This window comes from Mesoplodon mirus, assembly GCF_964341445.2.
Source record: "Mesoplodon mirus genome assembly, chromosome: 4".
In the NCBI taxonomy this organism is placed as follows: domain Eukaryota; kingdom Metazoa; phylum Chordata; class Mammalia; order Artiodactyla; family Ziphiidae; genus Mesoplodon; species Mesoplodon mirus.
In genome coordinates, this window is record NC_138979.1 from 160,866,121 (window position 1) to 160,889,778 (window position 23,658).

The window sequence follows — 23,658 nt, forward strand, 5'->3', positions numbered from 1 at the left end:
ATCCAAAGTCACATGGCTTTAACACGTTAGAAGTTTATTCTCTCTCAGGACTTGTATGGTGGCTCTACAGTGTCAAGAATCCAGGTTCCTTCTGATTTGTTACTTTACCATCTCTTAGTATGTTGCCCTTATCTACATGGTTCAGGATGCCTCACCACCATGTCAGAGCCAGCATGAAAAAGAAAATGGTGAAGAGAAGGATGTGTTCTTCCCTTTAAGTTTACAACCTGGAAGGATGTGTAAATCATTTTCACTCTCAGCTCATTGGCCAGAACATGGCTAAAAGTTCCAACTGCCAGAGAGTTTTGGAAAAAGAGTTTTTAGTCTGGCTATCCTTATGTCTAGCTAGTAATGGAGAGGCTCAATTACTGTAGAAAAAGGGGGAATGAATATTGGAGGTGTACCAGTAGTCCATGCCACCGAGGTATACAAGGTCTTCTGGAGATTGACCCTTGCCTGCCTCTTTACCTTATCTCTTAGTGTGCTGCTTTTCCACTCCTTCTCCTTTCCTAGGTGTCCTAGACTTTGTTTCCTCTTCCTTTCAGCCATGCTAAACTGTTTGCCAAACATGCTATGCTGGTATGTGTTTCTCTGCCTTTCCTCATAATGCTTCCTTAGCCTGAGATGTCCTTGCCACCCACTCCCGTCATCTCCAATACTCTCTGTTAACCTGATCTCTGAGAATTTGCTTTTCAAGAGTTAACTTAAGCATCTTCTATTATATAAAGCCTTTATTGGAGAGCACCACCTTCACCCTGGTAGAACTGACCACTCTCTCCTCTGTTGCCCTTATTATATGCAGATAGACTTTCGTCATTGTACCTTTTGGCAGTTATTTACACTTAGATTCTTTCTTTTCCATTGTAAACCCTTTGAGGGTCAAGAAGACATTTTATTCACGTATCCCTTGGATGGAGCACAGAGGATATACACTAGATATTAACCGAACATGCAAGTGGGTCTATAGCAAACATATCTCTGTCCAGATGTTTAAATGTCAGGGCATGCTCTTAAGGCATAGCTGGCTGCTGTTTCTTAAACTTTTGTCAGTTAGTCAAGATGATAATGTTAGCTCCAACAATATCTATAATCATCCTATATTATCTTGTTAATTGTTTCATATTTAGTTTTTAGTTATAATTGAACTCTAAAAGTACTCTCAGAATTAGCTACGGGACTTTTTTTTTCTGTTTGAAATGAGTGGACTTTTCTGTCTACTAAGGCACAATATTTATAATTGCTTTTTAACAATTCAGCATATCCGTGACTTGCCGCAGGAGATTTGTCCTGAGACCTTCTGAGCTCTGCCACCTTAACATACTGGTTCTAAGATACAGATATCTCAGGGTTTGTTTAATGACCAAGAGTCATTTTTGTAAACAGATACTAAGGCAAGATTGCCTTAAATATTTTTACATGGAGAATTTTTTTTTTCTGCTTTACTGTCTTGAGTAATATCTTTTGTTTTACTTGTAGATTTGATGGTCCTCGAAGATTTGAGGATTTAGGGTCAAGGTGTGAAGGACCGAGACCCAAAGGGCCTCGTTTTGAAGGAAATCGCCCCGATGGGCCAAGACCCAGATATGAAGGTCACCCAACAGAGGGTGCTAAAAGCAAATGGGGAGTGATTCCCCGGGGGCCAGCATCTCAGTTCTATATTACCCCCAATACATCCCTCAGTCCTCGACAGAGTGGACCACAGTGGAAAGGCCCCAAACCAGCTTTTGGACAGCAACATCAGCAGCAACCTAAGTCACAAGCAGAACCAGGAAACAAAGAACCATTAGCAGACACCAGTAGTAACCAGCAGAAGAATTTTAAAATGCAATCAGCTGCATTTTCCATTGCTGCAGATGTAAAGGATGCCAAGGCGGCTCAGTCAAATGAGAATCTAAGCGACTCTCAACAAGAGCCACCTAAAAGCGAAGTCTCGGAAGGGCCCATAGAGCCTTCTAATTGGGACCAGAATTCTCAAAGTATGGAGACTCAAATGGACAAAGCCCAAGCTGTTACTCAGCCTGTACCCCTTGCAAATAAACCTGTACCTTCTCAATCTACTTTTCCCTCAAAAACAGGGGGGATGGAGGGAGGAACAGCAGTAGCAGCATCATCATCACTAACTGCAGATAATGATTTTAAACCTTTGGGTATTGGTCTTCCCCATTCAGAAAACAACCAAGATAAAGGCCTGCCTCGGCCAGATAACAGAGATAATAGGTTAGAAGGCAATCGCGGCAGCAGCTCATCTTACAGAGGTCCTGGGCAAAGCAGAATGGAAGACACACGGGATAAAGGACTAGTAAATAGAGGTCGAGGCCAGGCAATCAGCCGTGGCCCAGGGTTGGTCAAGCAAGAAGACTTTCGTGATAAAATGATGGGTAGAAGAGAAGACAGTCGAGAGAAGATGAGTAGAGGAGAAGGCAGCCGGGACAGAGGCTTGGTGAGGCCAGGAAGCAGTCGGGAGAAAATGCCAGGTGGTCTGCAGGGCAGCCAGGAGAGGGGTAGAGCTGGCAGCCGAGAAAGGGGACCACCTCGGAGGGCTGGCAGTCAGGAGAGAGGACCCCCTCGAAGACCTGGGAGTAGAGAGAGAGTACCACCCCGAAGAGCCGGGAGCAGGGAGAGGGGACCACCTCGAGGGCCTGGCAGTCGGGAAAGGGGTCTGGGAAGACCAGATTTTGGTCGTGACAGAGGTCCATTTAGACCAGAACCAGGAGATGGTGGGGAAAAAATGTATTCATATCACCGAGATGAGCCTCCTAGGGCAACGTGGAACCATGGAGAAGAGAGAGGGCATGAAGAGTTCCCATTAGATGGTAGAAATGCTCCAGTGGAACGAGAAAGACATGATGATTGGGATAGAGAGAGATACTGGAGAGAATGTGAACATGACTATCAAGATGATACACTAGATTCATATAACAGAGAGGACAGGTTTTCGGCACCATCTCGATCTCATGATGGAGATAGACGAGGCCCTTGGTGGGACGATTGGGAGAGAGATCAGGATATGGACGAGGACTACAACAGGGAAATGGACAGGAACTTGGACAGGGATGTGGATCGGATTGGAAGACCTATGGATATGTATGATAGAAATTTGGATAATGAGTGGGACAGAGATTATGGGAGACCACTGGATGAACAAGAATCACAGTTCCGTGAACGAGATATTCCATCTCTTCCACCTTTACCACCCCTCCCACCTCTTCCACCTGTGGATAGATATCGGGATGATAGATGGAGAGAAGAAAGAAATCGAGACCATGGGTATGATCGAGATTTCCGTGATAGGGGTGAGTTGAGGATCCGAGAGTACCCAGAAAGAGGAGATACATGGCGGGAAAAGCGAGATTATATTCCTGACAGAATGGACTGGGAAAGAGAACGATTGTCAGACAGATGGTACCCATCTGATGTGGATAGACATTCCCCCATGGCGGAACATATGCCCTCCTCACATCATTCTTCTGAAATGATGGGGTCGGATGCAAACTTAGACTCTGACCAAGGCCTTGGAGGGGTAATGGTTCTCAGTCAGAGGCAGCATGAAATCATTTTGAAAGCTGCACAAGAACTGAAAATGCTTCGGTAAGTTAACTTAAGATCATTTCTTTTAGTCAAAACTGCATTCAGACTGCTCTTTTTAAAATGATGTGTTATATTTGAATGGAATCATTTTTTTTCAAGTTCTTACCACATGATTTTAATTTTAATTTCTAGTCATTGAGTGCTGTTTTAGGGTAGGATGGATATTTAGGAACTGTATTAATTAACTGTATTAATTATAAACTTACGTCCTGAAATATGAAAATTTGATAGCCATTCTTGGCTTTTGTAGATATGTTGCCGACGTGTCATGCCTGTGATTGTTTCAAGTTCAAACTTCAACTTTCCAGTGCTCTGGATTTCACAGAGCTCATACGTAGTATAAAATCCCTTTTTTCCCCTGAGGCAGTTTGTTCTTTGGTATTAGATCTGATAGACTTCATATTCGGTAATCTTTGGTATAACTTTGGAAAGTGCTGGAAGGATTTATATTTTTCTCTGTTGAAGCTAAGAATGGTTTACCTGGAAGCAGCCTCAGATATATCTAACTATTCTTTCTTTTTGGGATGTTTTATCTTTCATTATAACTAGAAGCAGGTATCTCTACTTGGGGATGTTACTTGTTTCTACATAATCAAATACTTTCTTTGTGAGATGGAGAATAGAATTTGGATTTCTTGATTTACAATCACCCAACTATGTATAGGTATCTACATAATGCTTCCCATTAGTAGCAGTAATAATAAAAGCTAACAGTTATTGCATGCTTACTATGTACCAGGAACTGTACTAAGTGCTTTGTATGTATTAATTCATGTAATACTTATACCAACTATATCCTGAGATGAGAATTTAGGAGTCCCTGACAGATTGCAATGAGAAATTACTTTTTGAGTAATTTCTTAGGAATTAGCAATGTTTTGTGAAAATAATGGTTAGTTTTTTATATATTCCAATGTATTGTGTTTTTTTCATTTTTCAATTCTGGTCTACATTTGTGGATTATGCTGATTGAAATTATAACTGAAGCTTTTTGACTAAAAAAGTATAATGAGGAAAAATACCTGTAAGTAAAGATGAAAGATCAGGTGCCTCAGGAAACAAAACAGATTTCTGTGGTCTATAGAAGATACACTCTAAGAGATTTGACTTTTCCAGATTACTCCTGAAGAAAGTAGTAAATGTGGAAAAAGTATGCTATAGAACATTTAGCTATTCTCTGTTCACTTTTAAATTATGGACACCTTTAATTTAACACCTACTGTGTGCTGGCACTGTGCTGATAATTTAGCATGTATTATCTCAATCCTCCTATCTCAAATCCCTATCTCAAAGGCCTGCAAAGATAAGCAGTAGTATTCCCACTTCACCAAAGACACTAAGGCTCAGAGAGTACCACTTGGCTACTAGAACTGGTAAACCTAGAATTTGAACCCAGTCTGTCCAACTCTAAAATCTATGTTGTTTATGGAGAACACCAAGCTGATTGGTGTTACTAAGCTGCCAAGGTTTCTTTCCTTTCCTTTTTGAAATTTCCTTTTCACCCATTATTGCTTTGTATAGAAATGCTGGATACAAGGTGCCTCATCATCCTTTTTTTAAAGCTCTTTCTAGGCCACATAATAAAATAGGTGAAGTGATGGGTAAGAGTGGTCATAGTTGAATACAGGTCAGTCACGTTGTATTGGGAAAGTCATAGTATGATTTACATGAGGCAGAAAATAATCTTTTTTTATACTTGACCCTTACTTTGTGTCCATTTGGGTCATTACACTTTACAAAATGGTAGGGAGAAAATTGTAAAAGGTCTGAAGAGGTTGTGGTAGATGTTGTATGTGTTTACTGTGGGCATTGTAAGGAAAAGTGAAGGGAATTTGACCAGTGATTTAAAGAAAAACTGGAAGAGTTATGTAATTACTCTTTAGGAGTATGAAGTGTTGTTTTTAAAGGTTTAGACTGACAACTGTTCTCACTGTATACCGCAGGGGCTGTAAACTAACATGCCCACAAGAACCAGACAGGTAACTAAAATGAGTGAAAGTGGGCCAGTGTAACTCTACTGGGTTTGGTGAGGACTGTGGCAAATTGCTTCATCTAAAGCGGGCAGCCACTACTCCACTGAGCTGATTGTTGGCATGTGGGAATGTAGGCCCGGTGTCTGCAGATCTCTTTAAAATTTGAATTTATATGGAAAAATGTATTATTTTGCTTTGTAAGTAATGGCAGCTGTCTCAGATTTTAAAACTAATATGGAAGCTAAATTTTAAAAAACCTTTTTATATATTCATATATATCCAAATACATTGATATTTGGCCTATGTGCCACCATTTTGCAACCTCTTATCTAAAGACTTGAACAAAAAAAAAATAGCAAGAGAGATTTTTGTTGGATGAAAGAAAAACATGACAAGTAGGTGAGATATTAAAATAGACTAAAGAGGCAGGTTCTAGAATCGGTCCTTGAAGATCTTCAATAATTTATCATTATTTTATAGGTTGTAGGTGACTGATCAGTTAGCTCATAAAGGCAAGAGAGTATTACCCTGGAGATGCCTTATGGGCACTGTAGAGGGTTTGAAAAAAGGTTCTAGTTTCCTTTTTTGTTCTTCAATATTAATTATAGTTATTTAGGAATGGAGAACACATGCCTTATGTACAATGGCAATTTTATTTGTTTACAGAGAACAGAAAGAACAGCTTCAAAAGATGAAAGACTATGGGTCTGAGCCACAGATGCCTGACCATCTACCACCCCAGGATTCGAGATTGCAGAATACATCTTCAAGACCTGGAATGTATCCGGTATGGGAAAATATGTGCCCAGAAAATGAAATGGTTCTTACTTTGTATGTTTGTATGTCGTTTGATTTTTTTTTTGTATTACAATAAGTATAAATTTCCTCTATAAAAAATGTAAATTTTCGAAAAGTAAAAAGCTAATGGTAATGGACCTTTGAAAATATTATGAGTATGGTCGAAAGTGTGACAGAAATGCTTTTTCCCCCAGGGTTTGATAAGTACACCAAGCACACCTGAACTATATATATGGCTGTGTGTTCACAAAATTGTAGAATTTTCTTGGTAATGCTTTTTGTTCAGATAGTCCTGTTTTCCGTTTGGACAGTGCAGGGACTCCCTGTGAGCCCTGCTCATGTGAGCTTCGTAGTCTCCGTGCCTCTTCAAGCCACTAGTCCTTAGCTAGGGAAAGGGTTGAACATCGTGCCCCAGTTCAGGCAGTGAAGCTACGTTAAGGACTTGTGTGATTAACTCTCCCCTTGTTTTGCTTTCATTTTGTTGTTGTTGTTGTTTTGCCTTTAAGTCAGTGATGGGCTTTAAAAACGTTACCATGCAAATAGAAGCGAGAGAGAGAGAAAAAACACTGCTGAACCATTTCATCAGATTAACTCTTCATTTCTCAATGTTCCCTTCCATCCTAATCTAACACACAACACTCAGACGTAATTGTTGATGTCAGCAACCACCATGATGTTGACTCCCCAAATCATATGTCTTGGCCTGTGTATGCATCCATCTGCCTACAGGGTTTCTCTCTGGGTGTGTCTCCTGCCAAACTCAACATATTTAAAATGGAGCTCATTACCATCCTCCATGAAAACTTGTTCTTTCTCCTCATTATCACCTAGTCACCTGAACTTGAAACCTGAAGTCAGCCCTAACTCTTTCCTCTGTCCTAACCTTCTGTGTTCAGTCATTCTGTTGATTAGTTTTACTGTCTTTTTAATATTGTTCAAGTATTCTATCCTCCACTTCCCTACAACCTCAGTTCTAGCCTTTGTCAGTTCTTGCCTAGATTATTTCAGAAACACCCTAATTCATCTCTCTCCATCTCATTCCCCTCTGATCCATTCTTCATTCTCCTTCCAGAGTGATTATTTTAAAAATATTTTTGGAATCAAATTTTGAGTTATAATTTACATATGTTTTAAGCCCACAGTTTGAGTTTCGAGAAATGTATACCAAAAGATAAAAAAAATTTCCATTGCCCCCAAAAGTTCTGTCATGCCACTTTGTAGTTAGGACTACCCTACACTCTACTTTAGGCAGCACTGATGTGACTGCTGGCCAAAATAGACATTTAATGTCTTTTTTTTTTTTTTTTTTTTTTTTGACTGCATTGGGTCTTCATTGCTGTGCGCGGGCTTTTTCAAGTTGTGGCGAGTGGGGGCTACTCTTCGTTGCGGTGCACGGGCTTCTCACTGCGGTGGCTTCTCCTGTTGCGGAACACAGGCTGTAGTCACGCAGGCTTCAGTAGTTGCAGCATGCGGGCTCAGTAGTTGCGGCACACAGGCTTCAATAGTTGTGGCATGCGGGCTCAGTAGCTGTGGCGTCAGGTCCTAGGGCACATGGGCCCTAGGGCACAGGCTCAGTAGTTGTGGCTCATGGGCTTAGTTGCTCTGTGGCATGTGGGATCTTCCCGGACCAGGGGTTGAACCCACGTCCCCTGCATTGGCAGGTGGATTTTTAACCACTGCACCACCAGGGAAGTCTCCAAAATGGACATTTTAAAACATAAATCTCACCATGTGTACCTTGGCTTTAGAACGCTTCAGTATTCTTGTGTTCCTTTCGGGATAAAATCTTGATTCTTTTGCCTGGCCTTTTATGTTCTTCCTGAGCTGGCCCAAGCTCTGCTTACCATTACTTGCTACTCCCTCTCTTTACTTTCCCTCCACATGGAGCTTCTGACAATTCTGTAAGTGTGACTGGCTCTTACTTCTCCATGCCTTTGCATATGCATGTTGTTCTCTAAACCTAGAGTTTCTTTTTTTTTTCTCTTCCTGTCCTCTCCTCCAACTAGTTAATTGTTTATTTTTTAGAACTCATCTCTGTATCTTCTCTTCCACTTGTGTAAGACAATTGCCCTTGCATGTATGCCTGTAACATCTTATGGGCCTCTGTCAGAACCCTTATCATACTGTATTTGGATTGTCTGTCTTCTTGTCTGTCTTGTCTTCTGTCTTGTCTTGCCTTCTCTTATCTTGCCTGTCCTTCATAAGGATAGGAACTACATCTTTTATCTTTGACTCTCTTAGCAAATAGTAGAAGCTCTAGATTATAGATCCACATTTCTGCTTTATTCACTTGATAAATCAGTCATAAACATTTTAACATATTGCTACATGCTTTATATTTTTGATGCACAATTTATTAAAACTATTCCATTTAACAAAGTTAAACCTTTGTTTCTAATCTTTTATTAATACAATGTTAATAAATGTCTTTGTATCAAATTCTTATTTTTTTTAGTTTTAATATTTTTTATTGAAGTATAGTTGATTTACAATGTTGTGTTAATTTCTGCTGTACGGCAAAGTGATGCAGTTATACATACATACACATTTTTAATATTCTTTTCCATTGTGGTTTATCCCAGGATATTGAATACAGTTCTTTGTGCTATACAGTAGGACCTTGTTGTTTACCCATTCTATAGATAAAAGCTTACATCTGCATTCTTTATTTTCTACAAACCACTATGCATTATGCTTCAAATTCTTGTTTTAGATAACTTCTTAAAAGTACTTTTAAAGTCCTATAGTGGTATACTTTAGTTAAAGAACGAGGACATTTTTAATGATTCCTTTAATATAGCCAACGGCTCTCTAAAATAGTTATATAACAACTATACTATAGCCTTGCAAGCATCAGCTACTTAATATTTTTGGAAGATTTAATATTTTAATAAAATGTTTTAAAATGTTTGGTAATGGGACTAACCTAGTGGTCCAGTGGTTAAGACTCTGCGCTCTCAATGCAGGGGGCCCAGATTTGATCCTTGGTTAGGGAACTAGATCCCTCATGCTGCAACTAAAGATCCCGCACACAGCAACGAAGATCCTGCGTGCCGCAACTAAGACCCGGTGCAGCCAAATAAATAAATATTTTAAAAAATAATAAAATGTTTGGTAGTTTTGATAATTAGTGAACATGAATACTTTCTGATAATTGTTAATTACATTTCTTATAAAAATCCTATTTTATCTATTTGACTCTTAAGGTTTTTCTTACTAATTTATGTTATTCTTAGTATGGTACAGATACTAATCCTTTCTCATGTAAATACTGTAGGAGTGTTCTGTTTTTCACAAATGTATGTATTGCTTTCACTATGTAATATGAAGAAAACACTTTTTTTTTTTTTTTTTTTTGTGGTACACGGGCCTCTTACTGTTGTGGCCTCTCCCGTTGCGGAGCACAGGCTCCGGACGCGCAGGCTCAGTGGCCATGGCTCACGGGCCCAGCCGCTTCGCGGCATGTGGGATCTTCCCGGACCGGGGCACGAACCCGTGTCCCCTGCATCGGCAGGGGGACTCTCAACCACTGCGCCACCAGGGAAGCCCCAAGAAAACACTTTTTATTTGTAGACATAGTCCAGAATTCTTATGATATTTAAAGCATGTCTGGATAGCTATACTCCAGATGCAGTAGCTTTGTCATATATAGGCATTTCCTTAATAAAGTTTAAAGTGCCGTAACCTAAAGTTTACCTTACATCATTTACCTAATAGTCATTTGTCTTTAACTCCAGCCTATAGTGGCCTCTTGTTAAATAATATTTCTTACGTATTAGCCACAATGTAATTTTGTTACTCAAAAAGTTTAACACGCAGCCTGTGTATGAATAAATATATAAGTAATGTGTATTGTTGGCTTTCCAAGGTCTAAAGCAGCTGTCAATTTGTTTGTCAATAGAACAAACCAGAAACATAGAACTAAGAGAAATGGGTAAAGAGTGTTTGAATCAGAGATTAAAATTATCTCTAATTGCAAAGATTAAAATGAAATTTGATGATTGGGTTTCAGTATTAAGTAAATAGAACCTATCTGCCCAGAGATTCTACTGTTTCCTTAATATACATTTCTGTTGACATTTGCTGGTTGTCAGAGAGATTACTAAATGTCCCATTTGGTTTCTTTGTTTTGTTGTTTCCCGGTTCTGATGTTGTGTGTTGGTACCAGCCTTGCCACAAACTACTATTGTCAGTCAGACAATTAGATAGAAGTGAGGGAGCTAGCTAGAGTTTGTTTCTCTCACTGGAAATTCACTATTTTTGTGGAGGAGATAGGTTACCATAGTGAGGAGATAGTTTATAGCAGAGATTCTTAACCGGCTGGTGAACATCAGAATTACAGAAGTTTTGTTTAATTTAAACTAATGCCAGGACCTCACTCACAGAAATTCAGTAGGTTTGAGGTGGGCCTGGGATATTTGTATCAAATTGGCTAGCACCCTAATTTTTCTGGAAGGAGAAGAAAGAGGGTGGTTCATTGCAGGGAAGGGAGGAGGTGATAGTGTTGAGGGCATTTTTTTTTTCCTTTTTTAAACGAACCTAATTGAGGTATAATTTACATAATCTAATTTGCCCATTTTAAGTTTGTAATTCAGTGATTTTTAGTAAATTTACAGAATTGTCCAACCATCACCATAATCCAGTTGTAGAACATTTTCATCACCCCAGTAAGATCCCTTGTGCCAATTTGCAGTTAATCCTCATTCCTACCCAAGTCCCAGGCAACAGCTAATCCACTTTCTGTCCCTATAGATTTGCCTTTTGGGACATTTAATTTAAGTGGAATCATACAATATGTGGTCTTCTGTGTCTGGCTTCTTTCACTTAGCATAATGTTTTCAAGGTTCATCCATGTTATAGCATGAATCAGTACTTCATTTCTTTTTATTGCCAAGTAACAATCTGTTGTATGGCTATACCATATTTTGTTTGTCCATTCACAAGTTGATGGACATTTGGGTTATCGAATAATGCTGTTGTGAATATTTGTGTGCAGGTCTTTGGGGGGGCATGTTTTTCTTGGTTAGAGACCTAGGAATGGAACTGCTGAATTATTTGGTAAATTGAAGTTTTAACTTTTTGACAAATTGTTAGACCATTTTCCAAAGTGGAAATTTTACATTCTTACTAGCAGTCTAAGAGTCTTTGTGTTTCTCTGCATCCTTGCCATCATTTGTTATTGTCTGTTTTATCAATCATAGCCATTCTACTGGGTATGAAATGGTACCTCATTGTGGTTTTAATTTGCATTTCCCTCATGACTAATGATGTCGAGTATATTTTCATGGGCTTATTGGCCATTCATATATCTTCTTTGGAAAAATATATGCAGATCTTTTGCCCATACTTTTTTTGACTATTTGTCTTATAAGAGATTTTTATATTCTGAATACAAGTCCTTTATCAGATAGGTGATATGCACACATTTTCTCCCTAATGGTGTATTTTAAAGTACAGAAAGTTTTGAATTTTGAATAAGTTCAATATATCAAATTTTTCATCTGTGGATTGAGAACCAGATTTTAATTTCTACTGATATGTGAAAACATGGTATGCTCATTCATTAAGTCATTTACTCTGTTCTCCAGCCTCCAGGGTCCTATAGACCACCCCCTCCTATGGGTAAACCACCAGGTTCAATTGTAAGACCCTCCGCTCCACCAGCAAGATCATCTGTTCCTGTGACCAGGCCGCCTATCCCAATACCGCCACCGCCACCCCCTCCTCCTCCGCCGCCACCTCCTCCTCCTGTGATAAAGCCACAGACTTCAGCTATGGAACAAGAACGCTGGGATGAAGATTCTTTCTATGGCCTCTGGGATACAAATGATGAACAAGGACTGAATTCGGAATTTAAACCTGAAGCTGCAACGATTCCATCTGCTCCAGTGTTACCACCCCCACCTGTTCACCCTTCCATCCCTCCTCCTGGCCCAGTGCCTATGGGTATGCCACCAATGTCCAAACCACCACCAGTGCAGCAGACTGTCGATTATGGCCATGGCCGAGGTGAGTGAAAGTGGCAAATTTGTATTTGGGATTCTAAAGGAATTGTTAGCTTCAGCTTTGGCTTCCTTAAGCTTCACTCTTAGAGTGTTTTTATCCCTGACTTTGTTTACCAGACATATCCACTAATAAAGTTGAACAGATACCCTATGGAGAAAGAATAACTCTGCGTCCAGATCCACTACCTGAAAGATCAACTTTTGAAACAGGTAGGAGACCCAGAGAGATCAGTATTTTTAAACCTTTTAGGACCCAATTATCATATGATTTCCCTTTTGGTAAGATTATCTGGGCCTCCCTTTTTTTTTTTTTTTTTTCCCACTGTTCAGAAATAAAGTTTTGTGGGGTTTTTTAAAATTTATTAATTTATTTATTTTTGGCTGCATTGGGTCTTCATTGCTGCGTGTGGGCTTTCTCTAGTTGTGGCGAGCAGGGACTACTCTTCGTTGTGGTGCACGGGCTTCTTATTGCATTGGCTTCTCTTGTTGCGGAGCATGGGCTCTAGTCACATGGGCTTCAGTAGCTGTGGCACGCAGGCTCAGTAGTTGTGGCTCGTGGGCTCTAGAGCACAGGCTCAGTAGTTGTGATGCACAGGCTTAGTTGCTCTGCAGCATGTGGGATCTTCCCGGACCAGGGCTCGAACCCGTGTCCCCTGCATTGGTGGGCAGATTCTTAACTACTGTGCCACCAGGGAAGTCCCAGAAATAAAGTTTTAATGGAACACAGACACACTCCCATTAGCTATTGTTTACAGCTGCTTTTATGCTAACAGACCAGAGCTGGGGTAGTTGTGACAAAGACTGTATGTCCTATAAAACATTTACCATCTGTCCCTTTACAGAAAAAGTTTGCTAATTCCTGTTCTAGACACTGGGAATTCAACATGAGAAAAATAAAAGTTTCTGTGCTTATGAAATTACATTCTAATGGGAAAACAAACAAAAAGAATAAATGAACAAGATCATTTCAGACCTTTGAATGTATTATAAAGACAATGAAACATTTGATGTGATGGATAGTGAAGGTGGTTAATTTAGACAGAGTGGTCAGAGGAGGCCCCTGTGACAGTGAAGCTGAGAGCTGAATGAGAATGACAAGGAGTCAACCATGAAGCATCTGCAAACAGACGGTCCCAGTCAGAGGGAACAGCAGGTGGTAGGTCTCAGGAACAGGAAAGTGTGGTTGCATCACAAAGAGGTGGGGAAGGTAATAGGAGGTGAGATCAGAGAGGGAACTAGGGTTAGGCAGGGGCCAGCTCACAGAAAGCCTCTTAGAATGTGGGCCTCCCTTTAATATAGCTAAAAGATTTATTTATGAGTTGAGTTTAGGGCAACAATTTATACTAGTTCTAAATTTAGATTTGTACATTTCTGCTTTTATTTCAGAAAAAAAGGGATATAGTTCTTATTTTATATTGTTTTTATAGAGCATGTAGGCCAACGAGATCGTTACGATAGAGACAGAGATCGTGAGCCTTATTTTGATCGTCAGAGTAATGTCATGGCAGATCATCGAGATTTCAAAAGGGATCGGGAGACACATAGAGATCGAGACCGGGATCGTGGTGTTATTGACTATGACCGGGATCGATTTGACAGAGAACGCCGACCTCGAGATGATAGGTATGCTATGAGAAATATCTTTGCCAGGTATGCAAACTACCGTATACTTAAGTTCAGCAAAACTCAGTGTAGTTAAAGGAAATTTAGTAAATGATGTATTTTTCTCATGCGTGTGTGTGTATAATTTGGAGAGGGAAGAGTACCAATTTTCAGGAAACTAGGTGGTTGAGTTTTGTGAGCTTGAATTCCAGAGAGTTAAATGGGAGATGGAGATAGCCAGAAAGGAGAGGAAAGAGTATTGTTAACAAAGTTGTTGTCATTGCTTAATTAATAGGCAAACAATTTATTTTTGCAATTTGTGAGCTCTGTGGATGTGTGTATGCAAGGCAGATCTAAATGGGAAAGCAAAATGAAAACATAAGTATTGACTATGTATAGTAAGTACCCATAGAAAAATTTGGGCAGATAATGGTGTTGCATTATAAGAGACCTCCATATGTTTTTTATTTACCAAAGCACTCCCTGTTAAACCTTCTAGGACTCAGTCATATCGAGACAAAAAAGACCATTCCTCATCCAGAAGAGGGGGATTTGATAGGCCATCCTATGATCGGAAGTCTGACCGACCAGCCTATGAAGGACCGTCCATGTTTGGAGGTAGATTAGTGCCTCGTTAACTATAAAGATGCTGAGAACTGAAAACAACATGAGATGCTTTCCATTGTAGTTATGGATTTAAACTTTCAGAGTAAAATGCACTCACAGATTTCTCAGAGGTGACAACATTATCACCAAAAATAGCCATGTAATTGATGAAATAAAATGTAAATTGCTTTTTTTTACCTTATTAAAGAAATTTTGGGAGCTAGAAACAAAATCGCTTATAATCCCACCACCTACCATACCACAACTATTGTAATTTTGTATATTCCCTGTCATTCTCTCTTCACACACATATTAATGAAGTTGTAATCAAAGTATAAATACAGTTTCTTTGTTGTGCTTGTTCCCATTGATATTGTGTACTATATACATTTTTCCATACATAAACCTATTATATTAATGGCTCTATGATAGTCCATCAAGTGGATGAGATACATGGCTCTTATTTTTGGACATTTAGGTTGCTTTTAGTTTTTCACTGTTACAAATTACACTTAAACTAGAAATTCACACCTACTTATATAAGCAAGCTTTCCTGAGCTGGTGACTCGTTCTCAAAATTGTAAAGCAGAAGTTACATACAGATGGACTATAAATCATACTCCGGACTATTCAGGAGTACATGTTATTCTTCTATATTCTGTTGCTTAACTTTTTTCCTAAGTTTAATACAAACAAGGATGAATTCAGTATTTTTCAGAACATTCTTTTTGCCTGAAATCATACCTAAATCTTTTCATTTTCTTGATTTCAATAGATTTATATTATCTTAAACTCTAATTAAGGATAAAAATAGCCCCCAAATCACCATAAGTTATATTACCTTAGGAGGAGTGGAGAGAGTTAAAATTTTAAATAATTACTGTATAAATAGTAATTTGTTCAACTACTGGAATCCTAGGAGAACGAAGAACTTACCCAGAGGAGAGAATGCCCCTGCCAGCTCCTTCACTAAGCCACCAGCCACCTCCAGCTCCACGGGTTGAGAAGAAACCTGAATCTAAGAATGTGGATGATATTTTGAAACCACCTGGCCGAGAGAGCAGACCTGAGAGAGTAAGTCCTATGTAAATGACTAGTTTTCTTGCAAATTAGAAGCTGATAAGAAATCTTTTTAGTACCCTGAACAGAATTTCTGTACTTTTGTGACATAGTATTTTTTTTAATTTTTAAGAATATTTTATTTTATTTTATTAAAGTATAGTTGATTTGCGATGTTGTGTTAATTTCTACTGTATAGCAAAGTGATTCAGCTCCACAGATATATACATTCTTTTTCATTTTGGTTTAATCACAGGATATTGAATATATATAGCTCCCTGTGCTATACAGTAGGACCTTGTTGTTTATCCATCTGTATATAATAATTTGCATGTGCTAATCCCAAACTCCCAGTCCATCCCCCCCCACCCCTTGGCAACCACAACTCTGTGCTCTGTGTCTGTGAGTCTGTTTCTGGGTCGTAGTTAAATTCATTTGTGCCATACTTTAGATTCCACATATAAGTGATATCATGGTATTTGTCTTTCTCTTTCTGACTTACTTCACTTAGTGTGATAATCTCTAGGTCCATCCATGTTGCTGCAAATGGCATTATTTCATTCTTTTTATGGCTGAGTAGTATTCCATTGTGTATATGTACCACATCTTCTTTATCCATTCATCTGTTGATGGACATTTAGGTTGTTTCCATGTGTGATGTAGTATTAATATCAGATTCAAGGCATCTCCAAATCATCATAAAATCTCATAAACTGCCTACCCTATAGAATCTAAGAAATTAGAGCTTAACTGCTTGGCAGAAAAAAATGTTGAAAATTTTAGAAAATAATTCATAAGAACTCAATTAATTGCAATTTGAAGAAGGGAAAAGAGGATTTGGTTTTATGGTACGTGGAACTAAAAGAGGGAGAATTAGGAGACTTGATTAGTTTAGACATATTTTCCTCCATATGTTTACATTCTTAAATTTATCTTATATTGCAAAATAATCAGATTCCATTTAAATAAAATGGTTCCATTTAAATAAAATGGGAGATTTCTATCAGAAGTTTGACTCTGTATATGTATGTATGTCACTGTTTTAAAGTCTATTTCATGTATTATTAGTATAGTTACTCCAGCTTTCCTGTGGCTGTTGATATATCTTTTTCCATCCTTTTAATTTCAATCTATTTGTGTCTTTCAATGACACAAAGTATGTTTCCTATAGACAGCATATAGTTGGATCATGCTTTTTTATGCAGTCTGATAATTTTTGCCTTTTAATTGGATTGTTTAAATCCATTCACGTGTAATGTTATTATTGATATAGATGGCTTAAGTTCCCTGGTGGTCTAGTGGTTAGGATTCTGCGCTTTGACTGCTGTGGCCAGAGTTCAATCCCTGGTCGGGGAACTGAGATCCCGGAAACCACACAGTGCTGCCAAAAAAAAAAAAAGGAAGACATAGATGGCTTAATTCCATTCTTGGATTGTTCAGTTGTATTGAAATACAATTGATTTTTTCATATTGATTATATATCCTTCAACATGGCTGAACTCATTTATTGGTTCTAATAGATTTTTAGTGGATTCCTTAGGACTTTTCCCATATATAAGGTCATGTAATCTGCAGATGGAGATGGTTTTACTTCTTACTTCACAATGTAAGGCATTGTAAAGGCATACGCCTTTTTTCTTTTTCTTGCCTCATTGCTCTGGCTAGACCTCCAGTACAGTGTTGAATAGATATGGTGAGAGTGGACATACTTGTTTTATTCCTGATCTTAGAAAGAAAACTTTCAGTCTTTCACCATTAAGTACTATGTTAGTTGTGGGTTTTCATTAGATGTCCTTTATCAAGTTCAGGAGGTTCCCTTCCATTCCTAGTTCGTTGAATGTTTTTATCATGAAAGGATGTTGGATTTTGTTAAATGCTTTTTCTGCATTGAGATTTTTTTGTTTTTTATTGTATTGATATAATGTATTACATTAACTGATTTTCAGATATTAATTTGAATCTCTGGGATAAACCCTACTTGGTCATGTTGTGTACTTCTTTTTATATGTTGCTAGATTCAATATGGTAGTATTTTGTTGAGAATTTTTGTATCCATAATCCTAAGAGATATCTGTAATTTTCTTGTGATGTCTTTGTCTGGTTTTGGTTTCAGATTATATGCTTGATTTGAAATGCTGGCCTCATAAAATAAGTTGGGAATTGTTCCTTCCTCTTCTATTTTTTGGAAGAGTTGGTATTCTTTAAAGGTTTGTTAGGATTCGGTGAAGAAGCCATCAGGGCCTGGGCTTTTCTTTTTTGGCAGTTTTTTGACTACTAATGAAACCTCTTCACTTGTCATAGGTCTATTCAGGTTATTTATTCTTGAGTCAGTTTCAGTAGGCTGTGTCTTTCTAGGAATTTGTCCATTTCATTTAAGTTATCTAATTTGTTGGTATACAGTTGTTCATAGTATTCCTTTTAAAATTTCTGTAAGGTTGGCAGTCATGTCCCCTCTTTTTTTTCTGATTCTAGTAATTTGAATTTTCTCTCTTTTTTCTTAGTCTAGCTAAAGGTTTGTCAATTTTGTTGCTCTTTTCAAAGAGCTAGCTTTTGGTTCCATTGATTTTTCTTTGTTTTTCGATTCTCTATTTTATTAACTTCTGGTCTAATATTACTATTTCCTTCCTTCTGCTTGCTTTCGGTTTAGTTTGTTCTTCCACTGTCTTATGTTGTGTCTTCATTTTTGTTTATCTCAAAGTATTTTCTGATTTTTCTTTTGACTTCTTCTTTGACCCATTGGTTATTTAGGAGTATGGTACTTTCTACATACTTGTGAATTTCCCAAATTTTTAATTTTACTCCATTGTGGTCAGAGACATGCTTTGTATTATTCCTATGCTCTCAAATGTATTAAGGTTTGTTTCATGGCCTATCATATGGTCTGTCCTGGAGAATGATAGGTCATTGTTAACTCTGAGATCTCACTGTGAAATAAAATCTTCTCTGGGTGATTTTTTTTTTCGTTGTGTTTCAGATTGTTGTTATAATGAGAGGATTGCCTGGCAGTGGAAAGACACATGTTGCGAAACTTATTCGAGTGAGTATGGGAAAGTGAAAGAATCAGTTGCTTTTGTTAGCCACTTGCCTTCTTAGCAAGTAATATGATATTGATACAGCTATTTCCCATTTGATCCATTCTAGTTGGCCCATCTGGTAGATGCTATCTCATAAATTTTGATCTGCTTAGGCAGATACTTTGCCCCTGCTTGATTTGAAACTACAAGAAGATTGCGTGGTATTTAGCCACAAGAAAAACTTTGTGCACATTTATTAACTTATTCCATAAATTCTCTTTAACTTTCTTGAATATGTGATTCTTAGGATAAGGAGGTAGAATTTGGAGGACCTGCACCTAGAGTTCTAAGCCTGGATGATTACTTCATCGCTGAAGTGGAAAAAGAAGAAAAAGATCCAGATTCTGGAAAGAAAGTGAAAAAAAAGGTATGGTATATTCCTCTCAGATTACATCCTGATTCATAAATAACATTGAAAGGAAAACATGTTCAGAGAGAAATGTGGCTTTTTTTTTTTTTTTTTTTTTTTTTTGCGGTACGCGGGCCTCTCACTGTTGTGGCCTCTCCCGTTGCGGAGCACAGGCTCCAGACACGCAGGCTCAGTGGCCATGGCTCACGGGCCTAGCCACTCCGTGGCATGTGGGATCTTCCTGAACCGGGGCACGAACCCGTGTCCCCTGCATCGGCAGGCGGACTCTCAACCACTGCGCCACCAGGGAAGCCCGAAATGTGGCTTTTTTGAACACAAACTTTAGTACTCAGGTGTGAAGGAAAGACTAGAAAGTTGTCTCTATCCAAATGCTAACGAGGGAAGAGATTTAAGATGATTCTTTGCTTTTGCTAACTCCATATCTCTTTTGGGGGATCTTAGGTGATGGAATATGAATATGAAGCTGAGATGGAGGAAACCTACCGCACCAGCATGTTCAAAACTTTCAAAAAGACTCTGGATGATGGCTTTTTCCCTTTCATCATCCTGGATGCCATCAATGACAGAGTTAGACATTTTGACCAGTTTTGGAGTGCAGCAAAAACCAAGGGATTTGAGGTATAGATTTAAAAGAACTTCAGAGTACTTTATGTTATCATGTAAGTGCTGCATTTGTTTGCCTAATCATTATTCATTCTTTCTTAGGTGTATTTGGCTGAAATGAGTGCAGATAACCAGACTTGTAGCAAGAGGAATATTCATGGAAGAAAGCTTAAAGAAATAAATAAGGTGATTTTTTTGAAGCACAGAGGGTGTAATATTCTAAACTTCATTTTGCCTGTTTCATCACTGTTGTCTGGAAATTCTTATTTATCCCCTTTACTTTCAAAATATATTTTCTACCTGCTTTAGTAAATGTTTCTTACCCTTTGTATCTAAGGGTACGAGGTGTCCTAGCTCTTCCTGGAACTAGCCTGTTAGACTTCACAGTATTAGTTAAATTTGTCTTGGATATTCTCTTGGTCTGTCTTTGAGTAGTTTCCAGAGATAACTTGACCTCCTAAATCTCTCAATTAGATGGCTGATCACTGGGAAACTGCACCTCGTCATATGATGCGTCTGGACATTCGTTCTTTGCTGCAGGATGCTGCTATTGAAGAGGTGAGCGTCCTTTGGCTCGAAAGCAGTGCAAAAGCGACCTCTTCTTCCACCTTTTTTTATTTTGAAAAAAATATAAATTACAGAAAATTGCACGTATAGTATTGCTTTGGCCAGAACGTTCGTTTGGGGTTTTCCATAATGGAAAAACCTAACAAACTTTTTGGCCAACCCAATATAAGAACACCTGCATGACGTTCATTGAGATTCACCAGTTGTTAATATTTTGTCTCATTTTTCTCTATTTAGAGTTCTTCTATTTCTTCTTCCTCTTCTTCTTGTTACTACTACTACTACTATTCCTCTTACTGTGGAACCATTTGAGAGTTAAAATGCAGACTTCATAAGCCCTTTAGCCCTGAATATTTCAGCAGATATCTCCCAAGAACAAGGGCATTCTCTTACAAATCTAGAAGACTCAATTATCAAACTTAAGAAATTTCACATTGATAAGATACTATATTAGGTAATATAAATTTCCTGAATTCTTTCATATACAGTCCATATTCATATTTTACCAGTTGTTCCCATACTGTACTTTATAAGAATTTCTTAAAATCCAGGATCCAGTCCTTTAATACAAAAAATGGTTTCTCAGCTATGTCATTGTCATGAAAGACAAAAAAATTTTGAAGAGTATAGGCCACTTAGCTGTTTTGTAGAATGCCCCTCAATTTGGGTTTGTTATGATTAGCTTTATGTTAAACATTAGCAGGAATGCTATATAAGTGACATTGTGTTCTCACTGCATCATATCAGGGGTCATATGATGTCATCTTATTTCATTATTGGTGATTTAAGTGTTGATCACTTGGTTCAGGTGATATCCATCAAATTTTTCTGCATTTTTCTCTTCCTAATAAGTAACCTGTAGGGAGATACTTTGAAACTGTTAATGTCCTGTTCCCCGACAGATCTTCACAGATTGCAAATTCTTGTCTAAATCAATTACTAGTTTGAAATAAATAAATCTTTATTATGGAAAAGGAGAGATTTTTCTCTTTTAATCAGTTATATACTTCTGTATTATTTGACCTCTTCCTGTGAATGAGAGTTATCTGTACTCAATGTTGTCACTGTATTTTTATGTGTTTTTACCTCCCATGCCACTCCTCATGCATTTCCTCTGGCTTCTGCCCCAGCCATTCTCTAGAGACTCTCTCACCAAAGATTTCCATGGCAGTGGACAATTCTCACTTCTCTTGCTTAATTTTGCAGCCACATATGACATGGTTGACCATGTCCACCTTCTTGAAACCATTTTTCTCTCAGCTTCTGTGAGTCTACCTTCTCCTGGTTTTCCTCTTGCATCTCTGGCCATCCCTTTTCAGTCTCCTTTGCTGGCTTCTCTTGCTACACAGTCCTTAAATGCTGGAGTTCTTTAGGGCTCTATCCTAGGCTCTATTTTCAATCTGCACATTCTGTATAGATAATCAGGCTTTTTCGTACCTTGGATTGCCACTTCTATGCCCTTAATATTAAATTATAAAGGCTGGAATGAATTTTATCAATATCTTAACAGTAATTATATCTGTGTGGAGGGGTTATGGGTGATTTTTATAATTCTACCATTATTTTCCAAATTCTCTACCAAAAAATATGTATTATCTTAGTATACCTCAAACTCAACCTATTCAATATGTAAGTCATCCAAACCTGTTCCTCTTCTCACATTCTCTATTTTAGTAATTAGATCCATCAATCCACTTGGTTGCTGAAACCCTGACTCTCTACTCTCCATTATCTTTGACTCTTTACTTTCCCCTTGTACCAGTGTTTGATTCTATCCCTCCACCATGTAGTCAGTCTACAAGTTTTGTCAGTTTTACGTTATAAATACTCCTCTAATTTATCTACTCTCTATTTGCATTGCTGCTGTTCTGGGCCAAGCTATTATCATCTGACTTTTCACTATACCCTTTCTTACATTTTGAAATTTGAATCATACCTGTTTTACTTGATTGAAAAAATACTTGCTAAAGGTTTTAAAAAGAAATCCTAGTAATCAATTGTCATTCAAAACATATAACCATCAATTTAGATCATTATACTCAACTTCATAGAGAACTACAAAGATGGATATCCCAGGAAAATGAAAAGCAGGAATATCATCCTGTCTGTCAGTTCTGTTTCAAAGTTTAGGGTGTTAGAAATTACTTAGCGTGTAACAGCAAGTCTGTGTGTCTTGCTCTGGGCAACTGTGCTCATTTCATATCTCAGTGAGGGACTCAACATTTTCCTAAATGTTAACTCAGTCTTTTTGTGTGTGATTATTGCGGTATTGTAGGTGGAGATGGAAGATTTTGATGCAAATATTGAAGAACAGAAGGATGAAAAGAAAGATGCAGAGGAAGAGGAAAGCGAACTGGTAGGAGACAGAACAACCACTTTGAACAAAGTGTCTCTTTATTAAAGTTCTTAAGGGTTTAAATTCAGCTCTGTGATCAGATGACTATTGTTGATATGCACCTTAATGGTAAAAGTTTCCATAATCATCTTCAAGGAGACTTTTGGATACTTTTTGTTTTTCCCCTGACCAAAGGAAAAGAACCCTCTACTGTGTTGTTACAAGACAATTTTTAGAATGCTAAGAAACTTACCCTTGTACTCACTCATCTATTTGTGGGTGGCTCTAGGGGAATACACTTTTTAAGAAAATCGATTACATTTGAAAGGGTATTCTTACATTCCAGCAGATATGTGGTACAGCCTACCCAATGTATGCATAATTGTCTCTTCTTCACTATAAGAGCTCAAAATTGATTTTCTATAAACTGAGGCAGAAGAACTTATTGAATGAGGAGGCAGAGGGTTGCCACTGACTGCTGGATTTGTTCTTCCGCATTTTATCCTATTAAGTGATGGGGAAAATGATTTGACTGTGTAGGCAATGCATTTTGCTTAGGCTGATTAAAGGCTTACGTAGTGCGAATTCAAAGATCCCGTGTACCTACTGTAAATGCTTTTGATCACACCTCTGTAGTGATGTCTGCCTTACCCTGTCATTCAAGAATATGCGACCTATAGACTTACGTTATTTTCAGTGTTTGCTAATGGGGTACAGAGTTTAGCAGTGCCTTGGAATAGTGTTGCTTTTTAAACTCAAAATATTATTTGTTTTATTTAATACTTCAGCCCTTGCTAAAGCTGCTTTTCATATTCTTCTGAAAATGTGCAAAGCGAGAACCCTGATTCCTAACCCCTAGAGAATACATTCTCTCTAAGGAGTGGTCCCATCAACCCATGTGTGTTATAGAGGACTCTGAATAGAAACTGTGTGTTTGCATAGAGATGGTGTCAATCTCTACATTCCTAGATTTCATATGTGGATTAAAAAATAAGCTTTAAAGTTAATGGCATTTGAGTCTCCTATGTTTTTTTTCTTTAAACAAAGTATTTTTATTAATTAGGTTGTATTTTGACAT

The 23,658-nt window shown here is 38.1% G+C and overlaps 1 protein-coding gene across 5 annotated transcripts in view; it reads left to right on the plus strand.

The window, feature by feature from the left end:
- YLPM1 (YLP motif containing 1) overlaps positions 1–23,658 on the plus strand; it is a 75,244-nt gene that overhangs the window by 37,736 nt on the left and 13,850 nt on the right. For 2 of the 5 annotated variants that reach the window (XR_014293868.1, XM_082618661.1), the window contains exons 5-17: positions 1,477–3,588; positions 6,228–6,348; positions 11,948–12,368; positions 12,482–12,574; positions 13,792–13,987; positions 14,466–14,584; positions 15,492–15,646; positions 18,606–18,668; positions 18,953–19,072; positions 19,517–19,693; positions 19,781–19,864; positions 20,153–20,236; positions 22,521–22,601. Coding sequence is in view for 4 of the 5 variants with exons in the window: in XM_082618661.1 (XP_082474787.1) it covers positions 1,477–3,588; positions 6,228–6,348; positions 11,948–12,368; positions 12,482–12,574; positions 13,792–13,987; positions 14,466–14,584; positions 15,492–15,646; positions 18,606–18,668; positions 18,953–19,072; positions 19,517–19,693; positions 19,781–19,864; positions 20,153–20,236; positions 22,521–22,601 (3,826 nt within the window). In the remaining variant the exon portion in view is untranslated. The remainder of the gene's footprint in view (positions 1–1,476; positions 3,589–6,227; positions 6,349–11,947; positions 12,369–12,481; positions 12,575–13,791; positions 13,988–14,465; positions 14,585–15,491; positions 15,647–18,605; positions 18,669–18,952; positions 19,073–19,516; positions 19,694–19,780; positions 19,865–20,152; positions 20,237–22,520; positions 22,602–23,658) is intronic. The other 3 variants (XM_082618662.1, XM_082618663.1, XM_082618664.1) reach the window with 3 other exon arrangements.